Source organism: Odontomachus brunneus, unplaced genomic scaffold, assembly GCF_010583005.1.
Source record: "Odontomachus brunneus isolate Ranch 3 - 2012 unplaced genomic scaffold, Obru_v1 Obru_scaffold_044, whole genome shotgun sequence".
NCBI classification, from domain to species: Eukaryota; Metazoa; Arthropoda; class Insecta; order Hymenoptera; family Formicidae; genus Odontomachus; species Odontomachus brunneus.
Window position 1 is genome coordinate 2,011,795 of NW_022639494.1, and position 23,087 is coordinate 2,034,881.

Here is a 23,087-nt window from a genome sequence, read left to right on the forward strand (position 1 = left end):
CTATGCGCGCGTAACCGATGCGAATCTGACAGCCGACCTGAAGGTCAATCATGAATCCCGTTCTCTGGTGTAAACTCGCGTGTGAAAAATGAAAAATCTAACCTTGAAAATATACGAGAGATATTTACTTTTTTCGCAAGTTGCATGGAAAAGAAGATTCATGATGGCTTCCAATTACTACAAAATTATTCGCTTTCATATCACAGATAAAAATTACACTGATAAGTGAAGTTGACTTCACGTGAAAGGATTTATCGTGTATGTCCTAAACTATAAAAAGAGGGAGAAAAAGAGAAAACTTTAAACATAATTTATTTACAGCTCACTTGAGCCTGTTTGTAACCGCCTTTTGTCTTGCGTTTACATTTTAGGGAGTAAAAAATTACAAGAGTTAGAAAATAAGCAACACACACACAACCGAATGGAGGATATTCCAAATTCTTTAGTGGCATTCTCGGAGAAGCAGCCGCCCCGACGAAAACGAAAATTAGATTGAAGGAAGGGAAGAAGGAGAAAAATAATAGCCGTACCCTTGTACAGCGTCGAAAATTCGCTACTCACATCTCGCGGTTAATTTTCCCTCGGCAGATCCCGACGCGACGTCTCATATCTGTATGCAAAACGCATACTAGGAATAATTCAGCAAAAGTCCAACTCGGAGTCTCGTATTTTAACATCGTCGTGGCGCCCGCAGTTTCTCTCTCTCTCTCTCTCTCTCTCTCTCTCTCTCTCTCTCTCTCTCTCTTTCTCTCTCTCTCTCTCTGTCTGACACACGGGATGAAAACGAGATTTCGGCGAAAACACTCGAACAATATATCGTATGTACGGGAAGAAGCGCCGGTGACACGGTGACTATACTCTCCCCGGGCAACTCAAACTACCGCGCGTCGTAACCACATTCCGACACCCCGTCGCCATTGCCACGCAATTAAGGTAAGCGTTACACCGGAGCGAGGTGCCAGTTTGCGTATCCGTGCGGCGCGACGGCTTCCCGCCGTTCGTTCGCGCTCTCGCGGCTTTACGGCCGCACACCGCTCTGCGCACGCACGGAAGAAACATTAAAATCGAGGAGGCGAGAAGCAAGCACGTACCTGCCGCTCTCCTCGCGCCCGTCTACGTACGCGCGCGCCACGCGCTGTTTTACAAGTAGATTGTATATTACGGATACGCGGGATGACGTATTTACCGCAGGTGGAACAGAATGAAATTGTCGCCGCGGATGTGTAATTTGTTTACGGCGAATTTGTATTACGTCTCCCCCTCCCCTCCCGCGCGCCCCGCTAAATCCTATTTTGCCGTACATAGATCCGCGCCACATTGGAGGACGCGGCCGGATTCCCGTTCTCCGCTGCGCAAGCGACGCCGGTGGATTTACAAATGTCGTGGATTTACCCTGGGCGCAAACAATCGATAACCAAGAAAAATCTCACGAAATTTTTCGAACTAAGACGCTCTCTCTCTCTCTCTCTCTCTCTCTCTCTCTCTCTCTCTCTCCCACCCCTTTCCTCCTTGCCTCTCTCCCTCTGTGCCTAGGTGTGCGCGGCAATAAAGAAAATGACCGATTATCCACCGGTCGACTTTCGATCACGTAGGATGCCTAACGGGCGCCCTCGCGTGTAATCTGGCGTAGAATTGGAGCGCGTTAATTCCACCTAATGCACCTTAATGCTCGATGACCATTGAACTTCTAATCGAGGAACCGGCATCGCCGTCGATCGCCCTCCGTACCTAATCGCTAATCGACGGCCACGTCGGCGCAGGTTGCCGCAATAACGCCGCCAGGCACGGTAAATAATAATTAAAGCATTTCGCTACCGTTAAACGCGCCAGGCTGAGTTCAAGTGGCGTTCACCGCCGACTTGGCCTACCTTACGCGCTGCCGAACACCGCGAAACAGCAGCACGAAGTGAATTCAGAGAGGAATCCCAGTAATCTCGAGCCAGCTACCGCGCACACAGAAAAATATTATATATATTACGTTCAAGTGAATGTTAGTTGTTTCATTTCATAAGTTTATTTGCAAATCTATCCGCAAATAAATTCATTGTAAGCGTCAAATTTATACAAAGTATATTTTGCATCCTAACAAATTCAGCATTTTAATCAAGAATAATAAATTAAAATAAAAATTTGGTTCGTTTTTCTCAGCAGTAAATGGTATTTTTCTGTGTGCACCCTTTGCTTCTTTAATCGTCTCATTTCCTCTATGTTTGCCGAGATATTTCCGTTTTGTCAATATCAATCAATTATCAGGGACTGATTTATCTTAGGACATTAAACTGATATTAATTATCAGCAATTAATTTAATCTAGAACGCGAAGCCAATTTCGGAATAAGTTTGGAGAGAGCTGCTCACACTGCAAGGGGGAATAATCAGCGATGCATATCGTCAGATCGTCTTGCGAAACTGTTCCATGACGCAGCGTTTTCTTCGATCGCAAAAGGGATAAATTTAACAAGGAATACCCTCAAGACGCCTGTATTGCGCGAGACACGCAACGGCTGCATATGTTTGACGCGAACCTTGGAAAACGGCGCCTTTAATCCGAATTCACTTCAATGCCGCCAATTACGACGCGAAAGTTAAACCATAAATCACGGTACGGCGAAGAGCCTCTTTAACGCGTCACTGACCTTTTATCAGCGCAAACTTTGTTTAACGCAAATGTAAACTACTCATAACCATTGATTTTCCTCTTACGACGATAACGACGACGACGACGTCACGTCGATAATGACAATCGTCTATCTGGCTTATCCGCAGGCAGACGTATTATCGAAAATCATCATCTTCGTTAGCGGTGACTTTGATTAATGAAGCGCGAGCGAGAGAAGCAGAAACACTAGCGCGTTGACGCTCGTCCCGCGTCTAATTGGTTAGATTGCGCGGGATTCTAATGATCGGAGCGTCCTTGTGCTGATGATCGAGACGTTCTAGATCCCATCGGCTGTTAGATACGCAGGAAGAAAACGGTAACAAGGATGCCGCGTCCTTGCCTGACACTCGCTTTTTCCTTTTTCCTTTTTTTTGCTCTCGCGATTTTCTCTCGCAGCCGCGATCGATCGACACGCATCACACGAAGGTCTGACGACAGCGAAGAAACGGCGATCCTTTCGAAACCACGACGGAATGTTTCAGAATGCAGCGCGTCTTTCTGTCTCTTTCCCTCTCTGTGAGATGAGATGTGCAGAGAAGTTTGATAGAAGAGAATAATGTGTATAAAACTCGTGTCGGAGGGTGGGCTATCCCTCTCGGCGCAGAAAGTTCTTCTCCCGGACGAAGAAAAAATAGCGCGAAGCTACAGTTAACGTCAGGTAGACGATGACGAAAGGGAGCCGGGGTCTAAGTGGAGAATTGCAGTTCACTCAGCAGCATTAACGTGTCTCGCGATCGCGAGAAACAAGCCTGCTGCAGGGTAGGAATAGATCTATCTATCGGTGTTTACTTACTATTGTCTATTTATTATACAAACGCCGTATCACGGAGTCGACGAAAGAGGGATAATTGACGGTTGCTTTTCTCCCATGCAACGTCGAAAAGTTCGCAAATGACCATGCCCGACGGGAATCACGATTCCCGAAGATCTACGTCGTGAGCCGCGTTGTTAACTCATCCGCTGGTACTCAAAAAAAGGGGAACTTGCCGACGAGAAGACCGAGAATTCTCGTCATCGTGTTCGATACACGGAGAGAATATTATAATTTTCTTTTTTTCATACGAATTTTTTTCAATTTTACTGTATTTTTTAGTAGTCCAGGAATGGACTGTCAATAAGGTCTACTTTAAATGACATAATAAATTTCGCTAGAAACACAGCAACTATTAATAAGCATAGCATATTTTAATAGCATATTTCAATTTCCCTAAAATAATAAGTACATGGAAAAAAAAGTTTAGTTGAATTAAGAACATTTCTGATAAAATATGGACAAACTAGAAATTCTGGTAACATTAACCGGAATTTTCTGGTTTCTTCACATTTCACTGAAAATTGGTTAATCCAACCAAATTTTTTTCCATGTATCACATGAAATGAAAGGATAATGAATTACCGCAAAATATCGATCTGTTTCTCGGTTTACGAAATCTTATAGTAATTTTTACTATAAAATTCTCTCCGTGTACACATATCTCGTGACACCCGGAAATTGGCTACTACATCATAATAGGGAGAAAGAGAAGAAGAGGAGGGGGGGAGAAAGTCGCGGAAGCGATTTTGATCATCCGCGTCCGAAGTGCACCGGTATCTAGAATCGATTCCTATAATTGTCTCAAACGTACCAAAAACATACAAATTTTACGTTCCTAGGATGGGTTAAGGGAATGACATACCGGAAAACTTTACCGCCAAAATACTGACTTTTTCTGAAAAGTTTACGTTCTATTAATTGAACAAATTTGCAAATGCCTTCATACATTGAAAGTATGTACAGAAAAAAAGATTTGGTTGAATTAACCAAATATCTGGTCGAATATGAACGATCCAGAAATTCCGATTGAAGTAACTTGAATTCTATTTAAGTTAACAATATTTTTGGTAGACTAACCAAACATGTCTGCTTAATCTCTTAGCTACGGCAGGACTTTCCGCGGAACTGTATCTCTGTACGGCAAAGTTCAACACAGATTGCGCGAAAACAATGCAACACTGCGATTTGTGTCTGGTAATGCTTTTCACTACGCAAGTACACTAGAATACAGTTTTAGATAAGTAAATTATAATTTATTAGAAATAAGAGTGAGCGTATCATTCAGAAAGATGATATACGCGAAAGCTACTGTAGTGGCATACCTTTTAAAAAGATAACATACGCGAAAGCCACTATAGTAGCGTACAGTACCTAAGAGATTAAATGACCAAACATGTTTGGTTACTCTATCAAAAATCTTGTTAACTTAAATAGAATTCGGGTTACTTCAGTCAGAATTTCTGGATCGTTCATATTCGACCAGATATTTGATTAATTCAACCAAATATTTTTTTCCGTGCATGCAATAATGAATTGGAGCATTGCTCAATACGTGATAAAAACGACAAAAAAAATTCAAATTGACAATGTGTAAAAAACAAGAAATACGAAAAGGATAGCATGATCGTATTATAATAGTATGATCGTATTATGACCAATCGCATCTGTCTTAATTCCGATGAACGAAAAATGCGATTGGTCAATTCCATTAAAATAACTGGTCGGTTAAATTAACCAAGGTTGGTAGAAATAGACATTAGTGACGATCGCCTCTACGTTATCGACATTTTTGGAGTTTGCCATCCACTTCAGCATCCTCTTAATTGGTCGACAGAGACTCGAAATCAATCGACGATCCATTAACGTGAGTGATGAGCCCGGAGGGGTCGCAGCAAAATCAATCGCCAAGGTGAATAAATTAATAAGTACAATCCGCGAGAGGCAATCGCGAGTTGACCATCAATTATATCAAATGTCACGAACGTCAATCGCCATAAAATGTCAATTCCACTCTGGAGAGTAATAAGTCGGGAAAAAAGAACCAAGTATCGATTAACGGTGGCGCCCGACGACGCTTATTTGCGACTTGAACAAAGAGAAAGCGCCAGCCGTCAAGCGCACTGTACGTCGGCGAAATGTTAGAATCGCGTGCAGGTGTAACCGATTATCCGCGCATTAGGACCTTTTTTAGATGTCTCATTTTCATAATAATGGGGTAACAACTGGCACTTAACATTTCGCGGCGGAGACGGATCGTTGCGCTCTTGGAGTAATCTCTAATCACTTATTGCGCTAATGTATCCTAATCTCGGCATTTTTAGCGTCAACGACGTCAAACAACGACATATTATCTTATTGTTGCGTAACAACTGTACGGAGCGCGAAAGTACGCGTCACGTCAAACAACACGCGAGATCGCGCGCTACCAGTTTTATCAACAATAGAACAGTCAAGAGATCGCGATATCGAGGCGGACAGGAATTACGCGGTCCGTTGATCCCCATGGATTCCTTTGCGTTTTATTGCAACGGAATGCGCACGAGGCGATCTCGACGAGCTCGCTTCGTTTCGAACGGCCCGATCCAGTTTGATTTCTACCGGCCGAGCGATGGGACGCGCCACTTCTCGCATATTCGAGTGCTGAAAACGAGTTTTGCGGGAACCCTCGCAGCGGGATAATTATATAGTTCTGATCGTGAAAGTGGCATCGAATCGTGTCGGCGTCCGCTCGAACACACTGGCTCATTGACGTCGCCGCATTGTCAAGGTCAGTCTCACCCAACTATGACCGACGTGTCGATGTTAAGTCCCATTCTACGGTAGGTGTTTCAGGTCCTAATCCTTATGTTCTGAGTTCTAAATTATTATGTATTTCCGGCCTTAAGCATTTTTCACGCTGCCCCAAGCCCTAAACCTTAAGCGGCCCATCTCTTAAAGCTTAGGACTTGAGGCTTAAAATCGATGTTTTTCTCTAAGGTTTAGATTAAAACATCTATTCTAAAATAGGAACACGCTCGAAAATTGGTTGCGCTATCCTTTTTCTAGCTTATTCTCGTTGTCCCACTGTTTCAGGAGAACGTCTTCTCGCTTCTGATACTCAAAACACCGTCGATTATCTGCAAACACTTTCACGTAATTCTTTCGATTTAGGTAATTGAGCTGAATTGAGTTTTCTTGATGCTAGAGTAAATTTAGTAATTGAATATTGTCGCTGAAAACTATTCAAGACCATTACTTCTTAATTAACCCCATTCACAACCACTATTTATCTCCGAGAAACCGCGACATATTCTCACGAAATGATTACATCCGCAAATCTCGAATCAAAGCGCAAGCTGCAAACCCAGATTTCTCGGCAACTTTCACGCTGGGATTCGCTTCCCAGTGGTGGGATGGCGCGATTCGCGACGACACATTGTGAGTCTTTTTAACAGAGCACGCACGAAACGCGGAATCGTCTTTAATGATACATCCATGTGTATAATCAGAAACATTCAATTTTCTCTACTTAGATATCGCGCGTATCTGAATGTTAGCGAAATTGGCAGAGAACAAGAGCGCGCCGTCGCATCCATAATAGTATACTTTCAATTGAATCGCTAAAGGGGATTAATATTCCACGTCGGTCAATCCACGAGGCGCGAGAAGAGAGTAAAAGAGGGAGAGAGAGAGAGAGAGAGAGAGAAACATAATATGCGCGCTGCAACGCATGTGTGATTTGCATAAATTCTCGATTTCGGCCGCGTTGCAAATCCACTGGTATCCGCCGATAGAAAGGATTCCGCGCAAAACTCCTACGTCTCGTTCTTTTGCCAAGTGCGGCGAATCTCAAAATTCCTTATTATCCCCCGGGCAAATCGCAACATCGAGGCGTTCGAATTGAAACTCCCCGTGGAACATGAGCGGCGCGTCAACCTATGATAAAGCATTGCTCAAGCGTCGGTGTCCGCCGCGACTGAACGTTGCGCGGCACAGTATAACGGTCGTTGATTATACAGCGAGTGTTATTATACAAAATTGTCGTGCCCTCAGCTCAACGCAGGCTACGCCGTGCGCTCCCGCAACGCTCACACATCTCTATGTCCTCCGGATAAGGTGTACTTTTTCATCGTTTAAGCGACCGATGCGAGAGCATGTGTCTTGATCAAAGAGAGCGTGACAAGAAACAGACAGACGCGGAGGAATATATCATTCGAGTCTCCGCTCGATCGTTCATTCGCTTTAACCCTCGAAATGTGAGCAACTTTTACTCATACTGAAAACCTTCTAGAACTTATATGATATGATGAACTTATATGATGAACTTACATATACTTATAGATAGAACTTACATAATGATAGATTTGCGGATATATAAACTTATGAAATACTTATGAAACAAGTATATTTACTAAAATGCAGTATATATTTTTCTGTGTGTACCTTTCCAAGATTAACTGAACCGAGCCGGGTAACGCAACCGGTAAAGATTCGTTCTTCTTATCCCGTCAAATGAAATTATCGAAAACGAGGGTTACGGTGGCGAAACTTATCTGCTGCTCGACGATAAATAAAAGTTGCACGAAGGAGAAGCAGAAAGTGACTACTAGCAGAGAGAAGTGTCTGCTACTGCCCGGCCGATCTCGGTTTCTACAGACTACCCTTCGGGAGAAAGTTCGCGATTGAGTTCTCGCCAACGCCACGATAAATTAAACGAAAGTTTAAAGTCGTCACGTTCTTCCTACGACTATCGCTACCATGTGTTGCAAAGCGCGGCGGTATCGAGTTGGACGGTATTATGGATCGTATTATGGAGCCGTGAGCCGGATGCTTTCACTCTCGAGAAATATTTTCGAGAGACGAACGCGCCCTTCTCCACGGCCTCTTCTCCGCGTCTTCTCGGCGCGGTCCTCCTTTTCAGCGCTATCTTCCTGACGAGAGGACGTATAGGTGTGGCTAACTCCGAACTCCCACGTTCTATGCCGCGAGATTCCCATGATATCATCTACTATTAGCGACGCATGCTGCAGCAAAATGCAACTCTCCAACTTCTACTAATCCTTTTACGCTTTTTGTTCAGCAAATGGAAAAACAGAGATCGTAAATGAAGCAAGTCAGAACATTTCTAAAGAGCTGTCCCACCTTAATTGCTCAATTCGCAATGTTAATAACGAGATGAGGAAAAATAATCGTTAATATCGACGCGCGCGTTAATGTAATGGGAAATTTTACGACTTGCATACTACTTGAATTACGTCATTAAATTTCTACGGTTGTATCTTTGGAAATTGTCGGGAATCTGAAGCGTTGAAAATTGCACGAGGTTGTCGCAACGCTCAGCGCAAAACAAGCTCGGCAATGTGTGGCTCTGTGCAGACGGCTCATTCAATTATCGACGTCGTAGGTGACGTTGATTCAAGATGCAGATGCCGAAGCACACGAAGTTCGTGATCACGCGATCGATTAACGAGGTAACTCGCGCGCGATGCAGCAACGTTGTTTCCTCCGACACGACGGATTCATCGCGAGAAAGGAGAGTCGCCTGGGTTAAAGCTCGTGTCGTAATGGCTAAGAAATTTATGACGGTATATATAGTATGCGACGAAGCGCCCGTGTGTCTTATTAACGATTATCGACGCGACGATTGCTTCCTACGGGCGGAAGCATGTTACTCGCCTTCGAGTCACGTTATATTCGCGTGCGACATTTTATATACTCTTTAACAAATTACTTAAAAAATTTATTAATTTAATTTTGTTGCTATGGTAACTCACTAATAATAACGAATTTATTAATTGCTGTACTGCAGCAAACACATAGCAAATTCTTCAATAGAATATTTCAGTTTTTAAAAATTATCGGATATCCGAAGTATTAAGAATTATACGCGAGGCTGACGTAACGCTTCTATCTACTTCAAAATTTTAATAATTGATAATATTTTAGTAATTAATACTTCAGCAATTAATATTTTAGTTTTTAATAATTGATACTTTTAATAGTATATCATACTTTAGTAATTAGTATTTTTTTTAGTAATTAGTATTTAGTAATTTCAGTACTTAATAGTAACAATAATAGTAAGAGTTTAGTAATTTTTACTATAAAATTCCGTCCGTGCGGTAATTTAAGATGACTCAAAGTATAAAAGAGAAAAATGTTGATAATACATTTCGAAGATATATTTTATCTCGTGTTAAAGGATTATTTCATTCGTTTGCCTCGTGTCGTTAACTCGGATCCGGAACATTGCCGAGTCACGAGAACGCGTCAGTCAGTCTCGCGTACCTTATGGAGTATCTAGAGTTACGTGGTGGTAGCCAGCGGCGTCGCCGTCGCGGATTTTTCGGAAAGTTTGAAAGCAGGAAGCGCCGATTCACCGATTTCAATCCACCTGGCACGAAATTTTCCTCTCGTTCCGCGGCCCGTAATAGACTACGTCCTTTCCCGTCGCGACCTAGGGCGAAAAAAGGAACGAAAAGGACGGTATACTTCGACCGATAGTAATCACTTCCTCGTCGGCGGCACGCGGAGCCCTCGTAAGAATCCAGACTGAATCGCGATTTGATTATGTCGTACGCGTATCCATTACAATTTCAAAGTAGCCACGGCGGGCAGCGGGAAACGGCTGGCTGTGTATCGCACACGTTTCGTTTTTCCGTCAGCGTGTCGTCCAGTCGTCCAGCATGCCCATGAATGTTACACGAGAGAAACGCGAGAGTTACAAATACCATCGTTTTGTATCATTTCGTGATCTAGCACGTGTTACTTTTATTTTGAATTTCAGATTGTCAATTTGAAATGGTAAATCTCTAGATTGCGATTGTGACGTGTATTATAAAATCAGAAAATTTGTCGTACGTGCAATCAACCACCGTCAGTCGATTGCGCATCTTAATCCACCACGAAACATCATCTGCACGTGCCTGGAAAACGTGTCTTCACAGATGCACGTTTAAGATATGAAAAATAGTAGTTACCAAATTACAACGTTTCACTGGCTGTTGTATAATGTCGCTTCCTACATAATCATCATAGAAGATCTGACCGAAGTGATTACAGCGAAACAAATTATTAGCAATCAACGTCCGGAACTCAAAAAATCCAGGGTATAACGAATGGGAAAGATTAGCGCGCGACACTAAGCACCTGCGAGGAAAGCGTTAAACAACACGTGAAGGTCCGTCAATAAGTATTTACGAGACGGCAATAAAGTCGCTTCCTTTAATAACGCGTATAAACAGGCTCTAATTATCGTAAAGTCCACTTTAATGGCGCCGTTTTAGAGGCGCACCCGCAATCTAATTACTTATTCGCGTTAATCATTATCTTGTTTCTATGATCGATGATGTGAATGTCGAGGCAAGCATTCTCGCGTTAAAACCGAATTGAAAAGTTGCACCTTTAGTCCTCGCAGATTAATGTTTTCGCACAGCGCGCAATTCTTCAATTCTTCCCTCTCCTCTTTCGAATGCCAACTGACTCTTTTCGGCTTGCTTTTCGGGTTTGCACCGTGTCTTCCTTGTGTTTCATCCCGATGTTTCGTGAACATTTCAGTTCACTTCTTCAGGGCAATCTGAAACTTTCAAGTTGCCCTGAAAAATCCTGAAAGTTTCAGGTGTGCGGGTGTACAAGGTAGACGCGATTCAAACTCGGAAAACAAGCAAAACATTAGACAACACCGCGAAAGTTTAAAATACCATGCCAGCTAATTGGAAGTCCCGAGACAAGAGATGTAACGATCGTCGCGCACGACGAAGCGATGTCACAGGTCGCCGGCGGGTTTATCGTCTCTCATGAGGGTTTATCGTTCTAATGATCACGCGACCTTTTTTTACGCCGACGCGAGGCGTGCGTGATGATAAAGGAGTTGTCTCCGGTTGTGTCGCAAATGGTGTCGCCAGAACAATGTTGAGAGTGCGGCGACACCGCGCGCGCGAGGAAGCGCAGTTCCCGTCGCGGTGTCATCCCCATTGTCGGCGGATTACGGTGTCGTTGAAAAATAGGTCCATCTAGCTGGCTGAATTGACGCTTCATAATGAGCGACATGTGCATCTTCGTCTCGGAGAAAAAAAGGAGAGAGTGAAACTAATATGCTTCTCCTTAACAAAAATAGTTGAATGAACCGATTTCTAGTGACATATGAACAATTCAGAATAATGCTAATTATTCAGAATTCAAACTTTCTGATACCAAATAGATTCTATTCAAGTCAGCCGGATAATTCGATAATTTAGACTAAATTCTTCAACTGGAATTTCTGATTATTCATATTTCACTAGAAATTGGTCAATCCAACCAGATCTTTTTTCCCATGTATTATTTAATATCTTTCAAACTTGAAACTTAACATTTCAAGTGATTGTGCTCGGATAGAGATGACGTAACTTTTAAAGTGGTGCAAATTTTTCGGATACGTCAAACGTCGTAAGAGACATTGTTGAAAGCGCCAGTCGAGCAGGCTGCTATTATTACTTCAGAACATTACGCATGAGACACGCAGTCCGCACGTGTCTTTCGTCACCCGGACTTGATTGTTCTATTATGCGTAGAGCACAGCTCGCGGTTCGTCGTTAGAAAGTAAAGTATACTCGCGCGGGCGAATGAACGCGTTTAAGGAAGACCGATTGCCGTGTCATCGTGCAACGTTCCCTCGCTGGATTCAATGCGGAGCGCATCCGCGATAATAAATGTCGCAAATAAAGCCAAAAGTGAATGCACAGGCTATATTAGCGGCTAATTAATTGACATCGTTATGCTCGATCCGACTCGACAGTACCGAGACGCGCGGTATGGGAATGAATTTTATATTCTATCGACACCGAAAGTCCCTCTTGCGTTCTCCTCTCGCGCGAATGCTTTGATGTCAATCGCTTTCGGCTATTCCCCCGCGCGCAATTTCACGTATTTCACAGTCTTGCGAAATGATCCGCTTTACGCTCGATAAACGTGAGGATATGCATGAGCCTTATCTCGCTTAATCATCGCGTCGTGTTTCCCCCGCCAGGCAAAAGACTATTAATATTTATTTGTTTGGATCAGCATACACACGTGTAAAACACAGTCGCATAGAAAGAGCAATGGAAACATTATATGGCGCGAATGATTTATTGATATGTCATATTATTATCATACAAATTATAGTCCGTGTCACGCGCGAAATGAATGAACGCTGTTAATTTCACGAGATAAACCCTCAACAATGCCACCATGGAGAAAACACTTAAAATTCGCTCTTTTTTTCTGCGCACGCCGAGCGTACGTCATATCTCACGATCTGCGAAAGGTGACCTCGCGGTACCCGGGCCACGACACGCAGCGCGATAAATTACGCGAATCTCGCGAAATCGCGCCAACAAATTGCCGGTTGGTGGCTCATCACATTGCGGCGAGCAGTAATTGGCGCGATAAAATACCGCCGACAGACCGCGATTTAACGAGTCCATTCGGCGGCGAATTTTCCCCCCGTCGATCAGGAAATCAAGTCGCGAATCACGCGAGTCCATAAGTCGCGCGCGCGTCGAAAAAAGAAGGAGAAAAAGAAAAAAAAATAAATAAAGAAACAGCATCACGACACGGCGGTCACCGAGCGGTCAGCTCGCGGCGCAGCTAATCAGAGATACGTGACGAGCGATTTTCTTGTCGCAGCTGCTCGCTGGTCGCGGCTCTTATTAACTAGACACATTACGTAAACATCATATATCCCATTAAAAACGATTACATTGATATAATTCGCTTTATAACGCCAACTGTCCCGCCGCGTGCCGCTCGCTCTAGATTCGTGACGATCGAACGATAAAAGAAATAGAAAAACAGACGGCGAATGTTGTCGGAAGCGTTGTCGATCGAATATCCGCGTGTGCGTGTGTGCGCGCGTACTTAGCGTGTCTCAAACGCCGGTTGACAAGCGGAGTCGAGGGAACGAGTGCGCGCCGGGGTTTTAGCTTTATACACACGCACCGGCGGCGCAAGGATCTCTGGAGACGCACTAAACCCTCCGCGGTAAGCAAGCGTCCGCGACTTGTCATCGACGTAATTGACTTTCTCTCTCCCGTGCCGAGAGGATGAAAGAAACCCGGCAAGATCGCCGGCCTGGCCGTCGCTGAGCTTCAAACTAATTAAGGAAGTCCGATGTCCGCGGGCTAATTAATAACGGCCTCGGAACAACGCGCAATTATCTCTTACCTTCTAGCCCTCCTCCCGCCCCTCTTCCCGCCGCCGTAACAACGCTCACCGCGCAGCGTGCTTTTGAGCGGCTCTTCGGAACGCGACCGACAATTTGCGAACGACAAGTGGGTGTAATTCAACGTTTAAACGACCGCCCGTAAAAAGGCGACGGATACGATCGAATTTGTCTCGAGGATAACAAGGGAGTCTCACCGACGACGTGTGTCGTTAATTCTGACTCGCATTCCGCGAGTAAAGTGAACATGTCTTTTCAGCGGACTGACGCACGCAGAAAGAGGAACATTCTTGTTTCGGAAAATAACTTTGTTTTCCACACATAAATTTCAAAATGAAACTGCTTGTTTAAAAGTAATTTTCATAAATGAAATATTGGATTCAGGATATGATGTTTTTAAATGTCGAAAAATGTCGAAATATATCATCACAAAATATATTGTATTTCTTATATTGTCTTTCTATGAAACTATTGTAATATTTAAATAAAACTACAATGTTGATTCAAGACTTTAAAATTCTTCTAACGAAACAATATATCGTTGTTTATATATGAAATAATGATTGTTTATTTGAGTATATTAGTATATTAATCCTTTAGAACGTAAAGGTTTCCCCATGAAATCACCTATTAGAACTAAATCATAGTTTCAGGCTATAGTGATCTCGCAATGAAAGCACCGCTTAGCCTGTACATAGTGATGCACACTATCGATTTTTTGTGTTACTCGTAATATTCACTTCAGTTTGCGCGCATTTTGAGCAAAAATAGGAAAATAGTAAAGATTAATTTCAAAAGTAATGATTTCTTGGATTGTTATTCTAAACATGTGACATGAATATTTTATTAGCATCCGAATTTTTAAGATTCTATACTTCAAAGAGTTAAGAGGATACTAATTTTTTTCCGTTCAAGAACGTGTTATTTTGCGAACATTGCTCAGTGCGCGGCATGAAAGTAACTCGCGAGCGCCGAATCGTAATTCAGGTATTGTCGCGGTGAGCCGACTTATCCGAAGGAAAGGGAAGTTAATCGCACGAAATTCTGGCTCGGTTCTCTCGATTCGACAATAAATACCGGTATAAATTGCTGGCTTGCGCCGTATCAGCGCGCTCTCAAGGTGCTCGACGGAGATTCCTTGAAAAATCGCGATTCAGCAACGCGCATTCGCAAAGCGAATGATGCATGCGACCGGTTCGATGAGCTACACGCAACGGCCAAGGGTGGTCATTAATGCACTGCGTCGTATCTCGGCCCGTCGTCCCGATATCGACTATCGGGGATTCGCTTCATCGCGGGGTTCTTTTCCCGGATGCGTGCTCCACGGCGAAAAATATCCCCGCGCTCTTTGCCCACGGTGCCGTAATTCGCTCGTAAATACCGGTGCTCGCGATTTAAGCGCCCTGCGTACGTGTCGTTTGCACGCCTACCAGCGCGCGAGGCAACCTTTCTCACGAGCGATCCGTTCTTTGTTTCAGATGAGACGCCGGTTCCCGAGGACGCGGTCGAACACGAGGTAAGAAAAATCTCCGAGGAATAATCAGTGGAACAGAGAAGGAGAGAGAAGCTCCGCGGTCGCCTCACCGTGACACAGCCCGAATGCCTGAAGCCTGATTCAAATCGGAAATCGCGACGCACACGTGAGGTCGAGCCGCTTAGTTTCTCGTGCGCCAAGCGCAAGGACAGTTCGGTTTGAAGGAGATTTTTTGGCGCCCAGAAAAACTGAAGTAGATCGAAACGGATCCCGCATAAGATTACGAATTAGCAGACTTCTTAATATGTTAGATCAATCAAAAAATTCGATTTTGTTATCTGTCTTCTTCAGCTACAGAGAAACCCGGTCACTTTCTACGGTATAAAAGTGCTGCGAAAACATTGATAAAGTCTCGCTTCTTAACTACGTGTCACTAAAAAACTTGAAAATTGCAGACGCCTGAAGGGTGCAAATGTATCTTCGCATGCTCCCTGCGGCTACGAGCGTCCGTTCATTCTTGATCGCCGCGCGCGTAACTTGTAATCCTACTCGCCGATAAGCGATAACTGCACTTATTGTCATAATAAATGCAAATAGAGTTTCTTGCTCCGACGTCCCCAGCCGACACAGCCACCGCGTCGTGTCCTGTTACACTCATGGACGACGCGTAATAAATCAGGTGTGCGATTATCCTAACTAGAGATCGTGTATTGACAGCACGTTGTAAATCACGCGCGGGACAGCGCAAACGAGCAATCGTCAATAATAAACCATAATATCATAATGACGTGCTAATCGACGGTGACGCGTGGAGAAAAGAATCGGGCAGACCCTGCGCGCTCTTAAATATACCTGAAATATTTGTGAAATAATAGAAAAGATAATTGATGACGGCGATCCCGGCGCGTCAACCGCGGCGTAACTTTCTCGAGTATTAATTTCCCCTGCATTACTTCGGGCCGTTTTAACGAGAGGAAAATGTGACAGAGCGTAACAGATGATTAAAACAGGGATTATAAAATTACAAGCTTGTATTTCACGATCGGCCGGCCGACTGAACAACGTCGACTTCGCCCCGGGATCTCTGCAGCGCCGTACTTTCGCGCGTCACAACACATGTATATGTGTACTACATACGTACATCCGCGTGCTTCGGCAATAAAGCTCACAGGTTTCCGCGAGCGCCGCGATGATTCGCGATGCCCTCCGCAAACGACCGATCATCCATCGTGTGGCCCGCGGCTGCTCCGGCCGCTGATTGCACCTAATTCACGTATAATTCATGCCGACCGACTAGCAGATGAGGCGATGTGGCTAATTGGATGGCGCATACACACCGACGTCCGACTTAATATAATAATCTTCAGGTAATACCTTCGCGTGCGCGCTCGCCTCTCCTACTCCATGCGCGCAGTTTGCATCCGAAGTGGCGAGAAGCCACTTATCGCGTAATAATAGTGTTCTCTTTCTCTAGATCCTTCCCCCTCTCTTTGTCAATTCCGATTATTGCGGAGGATATCGAGCTACTCATGTATCGTAGCTCAAATCCCGCTCGAGCATTAGATAGAAAAGAGAGGGAATAAGTGTGAGGCGGGAGATAATAGGTTTGCCAGATCAAGCAGGCAGCTGCAGTTTAGTTTTTTTTTTTTTACAGTCAAAAGTGTGCTGTTTGATCGGTAACGCTGTGTAATTCCTGAATTCACAAGCACCTCGCACGCGGCGGTATCTATCAGGTGCGCGAGCCGCGGAACTAATTATATTCCGTAATCGTATAACGATTATAATACATCTCTTCCTCTTTCTCCCTACGTTCTCTCTCGCTTTCTTGTTATCGCCGGATCGCTGGCATTACCGTACACTTGTCTCGAGTGCGCTTGGTACTTGTCCACTTCTTCAACGGCGTTACCCAACGTAATGTGATAGAATCACGATTGATATTATATAGTTTTTTGTCACGCGCGCGTCGAAATACATGCCGACGCTCCTATTTCACGCGGCATGCAGAAATCACAGAGATGCAGAGATCGTCGCGATGTACGCTGCTGTAATGTAACGTTTCAGCTCGTAAACTGCCGCGCGGAAACGCGTTCGATCGTGTCGCGTAATCGCAGCCTGTCCTTTTCCTTCTCACGTGTCCGACTCTTTTTTAATTACACGGCAGATCAATGCTCTCACTACTTCCTGTTGGCCAAGCGTCTTCGCATTTATACAGGGTATCTTACAATTCATGACACTCCTGTGTAAAAGAACAATGCTGGAAAAGGGCCAAAATTTGCCCATAAGAGAAATATACGAAATCAATAAAAAAATCAATAAAATTAATAAAATTATGAATTTAGACACCCTGTACATTTTGCCAATATATGTTTTTCCGTGCGACGTAATTCGAAAGCTTTGATACCGTCATCGTTACAAGCGTCGCAATGAGTGAATTATACCGCGCACTGTAGCGAGCAATTAATTTCCACTAATGATCGCAATATTGCCGTTATTGCCGATATCGCGAGTTTAATTATTATTGCGTTACGTGCCAATAAAGATTAATGAACACTCCAATTCGAGCTTGAAATTTAATCGCGTGTGATGCGTGATGTCGCAAAGGTAGCGTTTCAATTTGTCTCGCTCGGTAAGGACGATAGCCGGTCGCGTTTAATTAACACTAGTCCGAAGCGGCCGGATAATTGCACACGTACACGCATATACCGGCGTGATTAACTACGTCGCATTATTTCGTTTGCCGATACGCATCGAAACGAAATCCTCGCGCACGGGATCTCGCTCGGGCTGACGTCTATCGCTCATTTCTCATTTGCGGGCCACGATGAGGCATCCATCATGCTCATTCGCCGGTGCGTATAGAATTTATTGTCTACACGCTCGCGTAACATTCGGCACGGCCGTCGGCCCCCGACCACGATCCTCGTCGTTTGTCGGCAAATTTTTCGCGCTACGCTGATTTATAACCGTCTCGTTGCAAAATCTTGCGCGCTCGTTCCTTCTGGTCGTATCGTGCAATGTGCAACGCGAACAATGTATCCATTGTTATTGAACGGCCAAGAATGATCGTTTGTCGCCATTGAATTAAAATTTTTGCCGACAATCATTTTCATTACACGCATAGTAGTACATTGCGAATCGATGGATGCGTGAAGGCGAACATCGCGTTTGCGTCACAACAAAATTCCGTCGCGAACTTAACGTCAAATCTGCACAGTCGACTGATTAAAGCTGACAACACTTCTCCTCATTGAGTTTTACAACGCACTCCGTATCGCCAGTTGGAAAATATATCTCCTGAAAATTACTAAAAAATCAAATTCCTATTGGATACAAGATGCGTGATGAAACTCATAGAGGGAAAGTGTTGTTTTAATCAGCCGATTGAACGAAAAATAACAACAAATTAAAAGTTATTTATTCGGTAGGTAATAACATATATAACTAACATATTAAATTATTAACATATTAAACTATTAACGTATTTCCTTAAAATTAGATTCATTTGATGCTTTCATGAAAACCAACGGTTTTCTATCACTGCGACAAAGCAGCAACGCCGCCCGCGCGAGAACGGGAGCGAGATACGTCGCGCTGCTGACGTCGTGCACAGGCAAATATTACAGTTTACTACACTTACAGTCACACCGCACGGCCTGACATATTCGTAACAATGCTAGGCGTGTCGCCGGTGTGTTGCAACCGATTTCAACGGCCATCCATGCGCTTCGTTCGTTCATACGTATTGCCGACGCGTGTGTGCATGCACGTCGTCCATGCGAGCCGCGACGTGGTAGATGTGGACGGTATACTACAGGTAACGTGCAGATCGTGTATGACATACCGATAATAACTGGTCTCGCAGGCGGTCGCCGGCACGAAGATGCCTTAAATGTCAAGGCGAGGACACGGTGGGGTTGCTCGCGAGCAAGCGAGCGAGCGAGCGAGCGAGCGAGCGAGTGCACGGTTGATGCACTCCGCGAAAGGAACTGTTGCACCGCACACTCATCGAACCCTCCCCTCCTACTTAGGCTTGAATAATCACTTCTAATCGACGCGGCCGCTACATTGTGGATACTGTAGAGTGATTCCGCGAAGAAGGTTGTAGAAAGTGTTCCGGCGGCGCGCGACGTGCTCCTTTAGGAATAATTTCCCGCGAACGCGATCGGGAAAACGACACAGTCGAGAATTACAAAGAAAGCGTGTGCTGATTTTCCAAGATTCTTGTTTAGGTTCCGCTAACGCGTAATCGGCAATTATCACGTAACATTGAATGGGTTCGAAAGTATCATTCGTAGAAATGGCGCTTTAAAACAATATGAGAGAGCCCGTAAAGGGTTATATAACGCCAGCTGGAGGGCGAGAGGGGCTTAATTGCCCGTCATATTCGTATTACGAGCGATCATTGATGGTCATTTTGGCGGTTCGCAATCGATTTCCTAGTGTTAAAGCTCAACTCGTTACACGCGCGATTCCCCGGCGCGGTATTACGCCGTGTACGAGTATCCGCGATGAAAGTCCGTGGCATCCTGGACCCAAGTGGAGTTTAGCGGAGCACGTTTGAGCGACGCGACTCGTAAAACACTTTTCTATCCGCGCGCTGTTCCGATCGTATAGAGACTTTCTCCCGCTCGCATCGGCGTTTATTGTTCGAGAGTCAGGCCCGACGTCAGCTTCCCCAGTATAATTGCGGAGAAACTGTTCCTCTCTGTTGCAGGACTCTGTGGCGTCGGCGTCGGAGGTAGACGAAGAGTACGACGACTCCGACATGTACATGGAGCCGGATGAAGCCGAGACGACCCTGCAGCCGGATCGCGACGCAGAGGCGAGCGCGAAAAGGGACGACGAGGACCGCGAGGAGACGTCCACTGCCGCTTCCGCGGCTGCAAACAGCGAGAAACTGGCAGCTACCACGGACCAAGAGGCGAAAAATACCCAAGATACAGCGAGTCTCGTCGACGCGGCGGAAGGAAGTCTAGTGACCGAGAGCCAGAACTTCTTCCCGTCGTTCGCGGAGCTGTTCGCGAACCACCGACTGCCGTTCACTGAGCAGCAGCAGCAACGGTACCGCCCCAACAGGTTCCTCGGTTACTTCCAACGCGATCGCAACTACCAGGCAACCGCGGCTACCACCAAGGACCAGCACTCGCTGTTGGGTTCCGGTAACTTCGGGGTGATTCGCGGCGGTACTTACTACCCGGAGGACAAAGAGAACGACGAGTACTCGGTGGACGAGAGCCTGTACAATCCGTATTACCACAGTCGTGGACGTGCACAGTACTACAGGAACCCGAAACCGCAGCCCGTCCGCGGCGGTGATTTCTTCGCGAACTTCCGCGACTTCGCCGACATCACCGCGCCGCCCAAGTCCAGCTTCTCACATCTGTCCGTGGTGTACGCCAACAAGAACGGCAGCACCACTACTGGACGCGTCACAGAACCCCGGAACATCATCGAGACTCTAAGGATGTTGGAGGAGGAGGAGGAGGAGCAATCCAACGCGAATGAAGAAGTACTCACCACGGAGGAGACACCGAGGAAGAAGCAGAGCAAGGGTAAGCAGAAGCTCATGAAGATGAAGCAATACGAGGAGGACAAGGCCAGGAGATCCCGCATGTCCGTCGAGCCGTTGCTCGCCCTCAGCTGAGGAACGTGGACGAACGTCGGAAGTGAAGTGCATGTTAAGACGCGGACGCAAACCTCGGGATTTCTCCGAAACGCGGAATCTGGCCTCGAGATCGGAACCAAAGTCTGAAAAGCGTCGTCGCACGATCATATTGGTGGAGGATGTGCTGAAAATGCGCGACAGCGACTGAGGGGCAGGAGAAAGAGGAGGAGGAGGGAGACATCTTCGTGTATTCGCGAACGGAATCGAGAACGCGCGTATGAACTCTTTTCAGTAAGCACACACATAATCCGAAGAACTAGCGACTCGGAAACTACTCGGGTACCCTGGAATTCACTTTAACGCGGTGACGTCGCCAATTTAGACAGTATTCAATTCCTAGCATTGGAATCCGACGATCATATGAGTGAGAAAGCTTTTCATATGAGTGAAAGTTATTCACACTACTTTTCTAGGGCCTATTTAATAATCGTTACTAGAAACTCGCGTGAGACACTCAGATTTGAATTTAGAGTTAGATATGCGTTTTTCAGTCGAACCATGCAATTACAAACATAACGTGAATATCGCATGATTGAAGTGAAAAACTTTGATGTAACTTGAAACTCAGATCTTTGTACCTCATATGAGATAAATTTCAAATAAGGGCTATTGACAAGGACCAAGCTTTAAGTGAAGTACCGCGTGAAGTTTCCGTGTCACTCGCTAAACGAAAATTCAAAACTTTAAAAAAGATCGACTAGTTTTCTCTCTTTTTCTTTCTGCCCCTCCTTCTCTCTCTCTCTCTCTCTCTTTCTCTCTTTCTATTAAGGTCACATGCGCGACGACACGTAAGTTGGAGCATTATAAATATACAAAGCACTGGCGTTCCTATTTATCGGCCAATCATCGTCATGAGATCCGAAAAGAAGCCCTGACGCTTCACCGATTTTCCACGTTAGCCGACACCCCGGCGCGACTTTGACAGATCCCGTGAGATTTCTCTTCTTCCTTCTTCCTTGAGCATACAGCGCGTCGATCAGCACGTTTTTACGCGACTCTGCGTTACGCGTCCCGCCGACTGTCCCGCACGGACACCTTCTGGAGAACCGTTCCCGATTCGGCGAGGTGTTTGCGGGGGCTAACTGGCAACGATTATTCACGGAGACCTTTTACGTTGATTGGATTCGCTCGTACGCGAACGTCACGCTCGAGTAAGCCGCGATTCCGGAATCGGTAAACTCTTACCAGCGACACTCGCGCTCGGCTAAAACGCTAAATTCCATGACAGAGTGCGCGGCACGTGCGCGCGGCCTCGTTATCCTGTAATTATACGAAGCGCGTAAGCACGATCCCTGTTAGGATACCTCGCGGAATACGCACGAGGACTGCCCTTCTCAGTTACAATTTTGTGTTCCTCTTCGTACCAGTCTGGTGAAGGTGGTTTTCTTTCTATTCTGCACGCGGAGAACGTAAAGGTGTCGAGATGACTGAGAGGGACAGACGTGCGGAAAACGGCGAGACCTGCGGAACTTACGGTACTACGTTGTAAATAAATTATATCGATTCGCTTCTTACGTGTTAATTTAGTGTTTTAGTTAAAGCTAGAAAGCAGACGACGTTTGTTTACGATATGTTACATTACGTTGACACGCGTGCTTTTGTGCGCGTCAGCACGCAGAATTCATTTCGCGATCAGAGGAACACTTGGAGCGGAGATCCGCGCAAACTTATCGAGCTACAATAAAGACTGTCAGTTTTCCCTCTTGTACTTTTTCGCTATTAATTATGCGAAGATGCGCCGATTGCTTCTACCCGTGCTTACAGTTTCGACGAGGCCGCCGAGATCGGCCTCGAAATTCACAAGTGTTGCTTAGAGTGTAATAAGGAAATACCCCATCCCCCATCTCTCAATACTCGCGATTATTGTGGAATAAAGAGCACTCGAGGGCGAAGAAGTCGCGCTGGTGCTCTCGCCCAGAATTCCAGCACGACTGCTGCGTCTCCCTGGACAAAATTCGCGGCGGTGGTTGCGCCCCGCGTTATCTAGCGAATAAGAAACGACTCTGAATCGTGACAGGAGGATCGTGGCCGAACCTTCGCCCTAGATCTCGATTCGTTGTTGTTTCGCTTGTTGTTGATTATTTTAACGCAGAACTATATCATTAGGCTTATACACGTCGAACCGTCGGAAAAATGTATGTACATCCCGCGCCCCGTTCATCTCACATTGCGCTTCGAAGGGGCGCGGTGGACAAAAAAATTAAATAAAATATATTTTTCGAAATAATGACAAACCTCTCCCGAATCTAATCTCTCTCTCCTTTCTCTGTCTCTCTCTCTCTCTCTCTCTCTCTCTCTCTCTCTCTCTCTCTCT

At 45.3% G+C, this 23,087-nt stretch overlaps 1 protein-coding gene across 2 annotated transcripts in view; it reads left to right on the forward strand.

Moving 5' to 3' along the window:
* LOC116844653 overlaps positions 1–23,001 on the forward strand; it is a 77,110-nt gene extending 54,109 nt beyond the window's left edge. Inside the window, exons 1-3 of one of the 2 annotated variants that reach the window (XM_032816489.1) lie at positions 6,102–6,239; positions 15,113–15,150; positions 19,823–23,001. In XM_032816489.1, the coding sequence (XP_032672380.1) occupies positions 19,874–20,752 (879 nt within the window). In that variant the 5' untranslated portion in view covers positions 6,102–6,239; positions 15,113–15,150; positions 19,823–19,873 and the 3' untranslated portion in view covers positions 20,753–23,001. Of the gene's footprint in view, positions 1–6,101; positions 6,240–15,112; positions 15,151–19,822 lie in introns of those variants that run through there. The other variant, XM_032816487.1, reaches the window with a different exon arrangement.
* Positions 23,002–23,087: the final 86 nt, after the last annotated feature.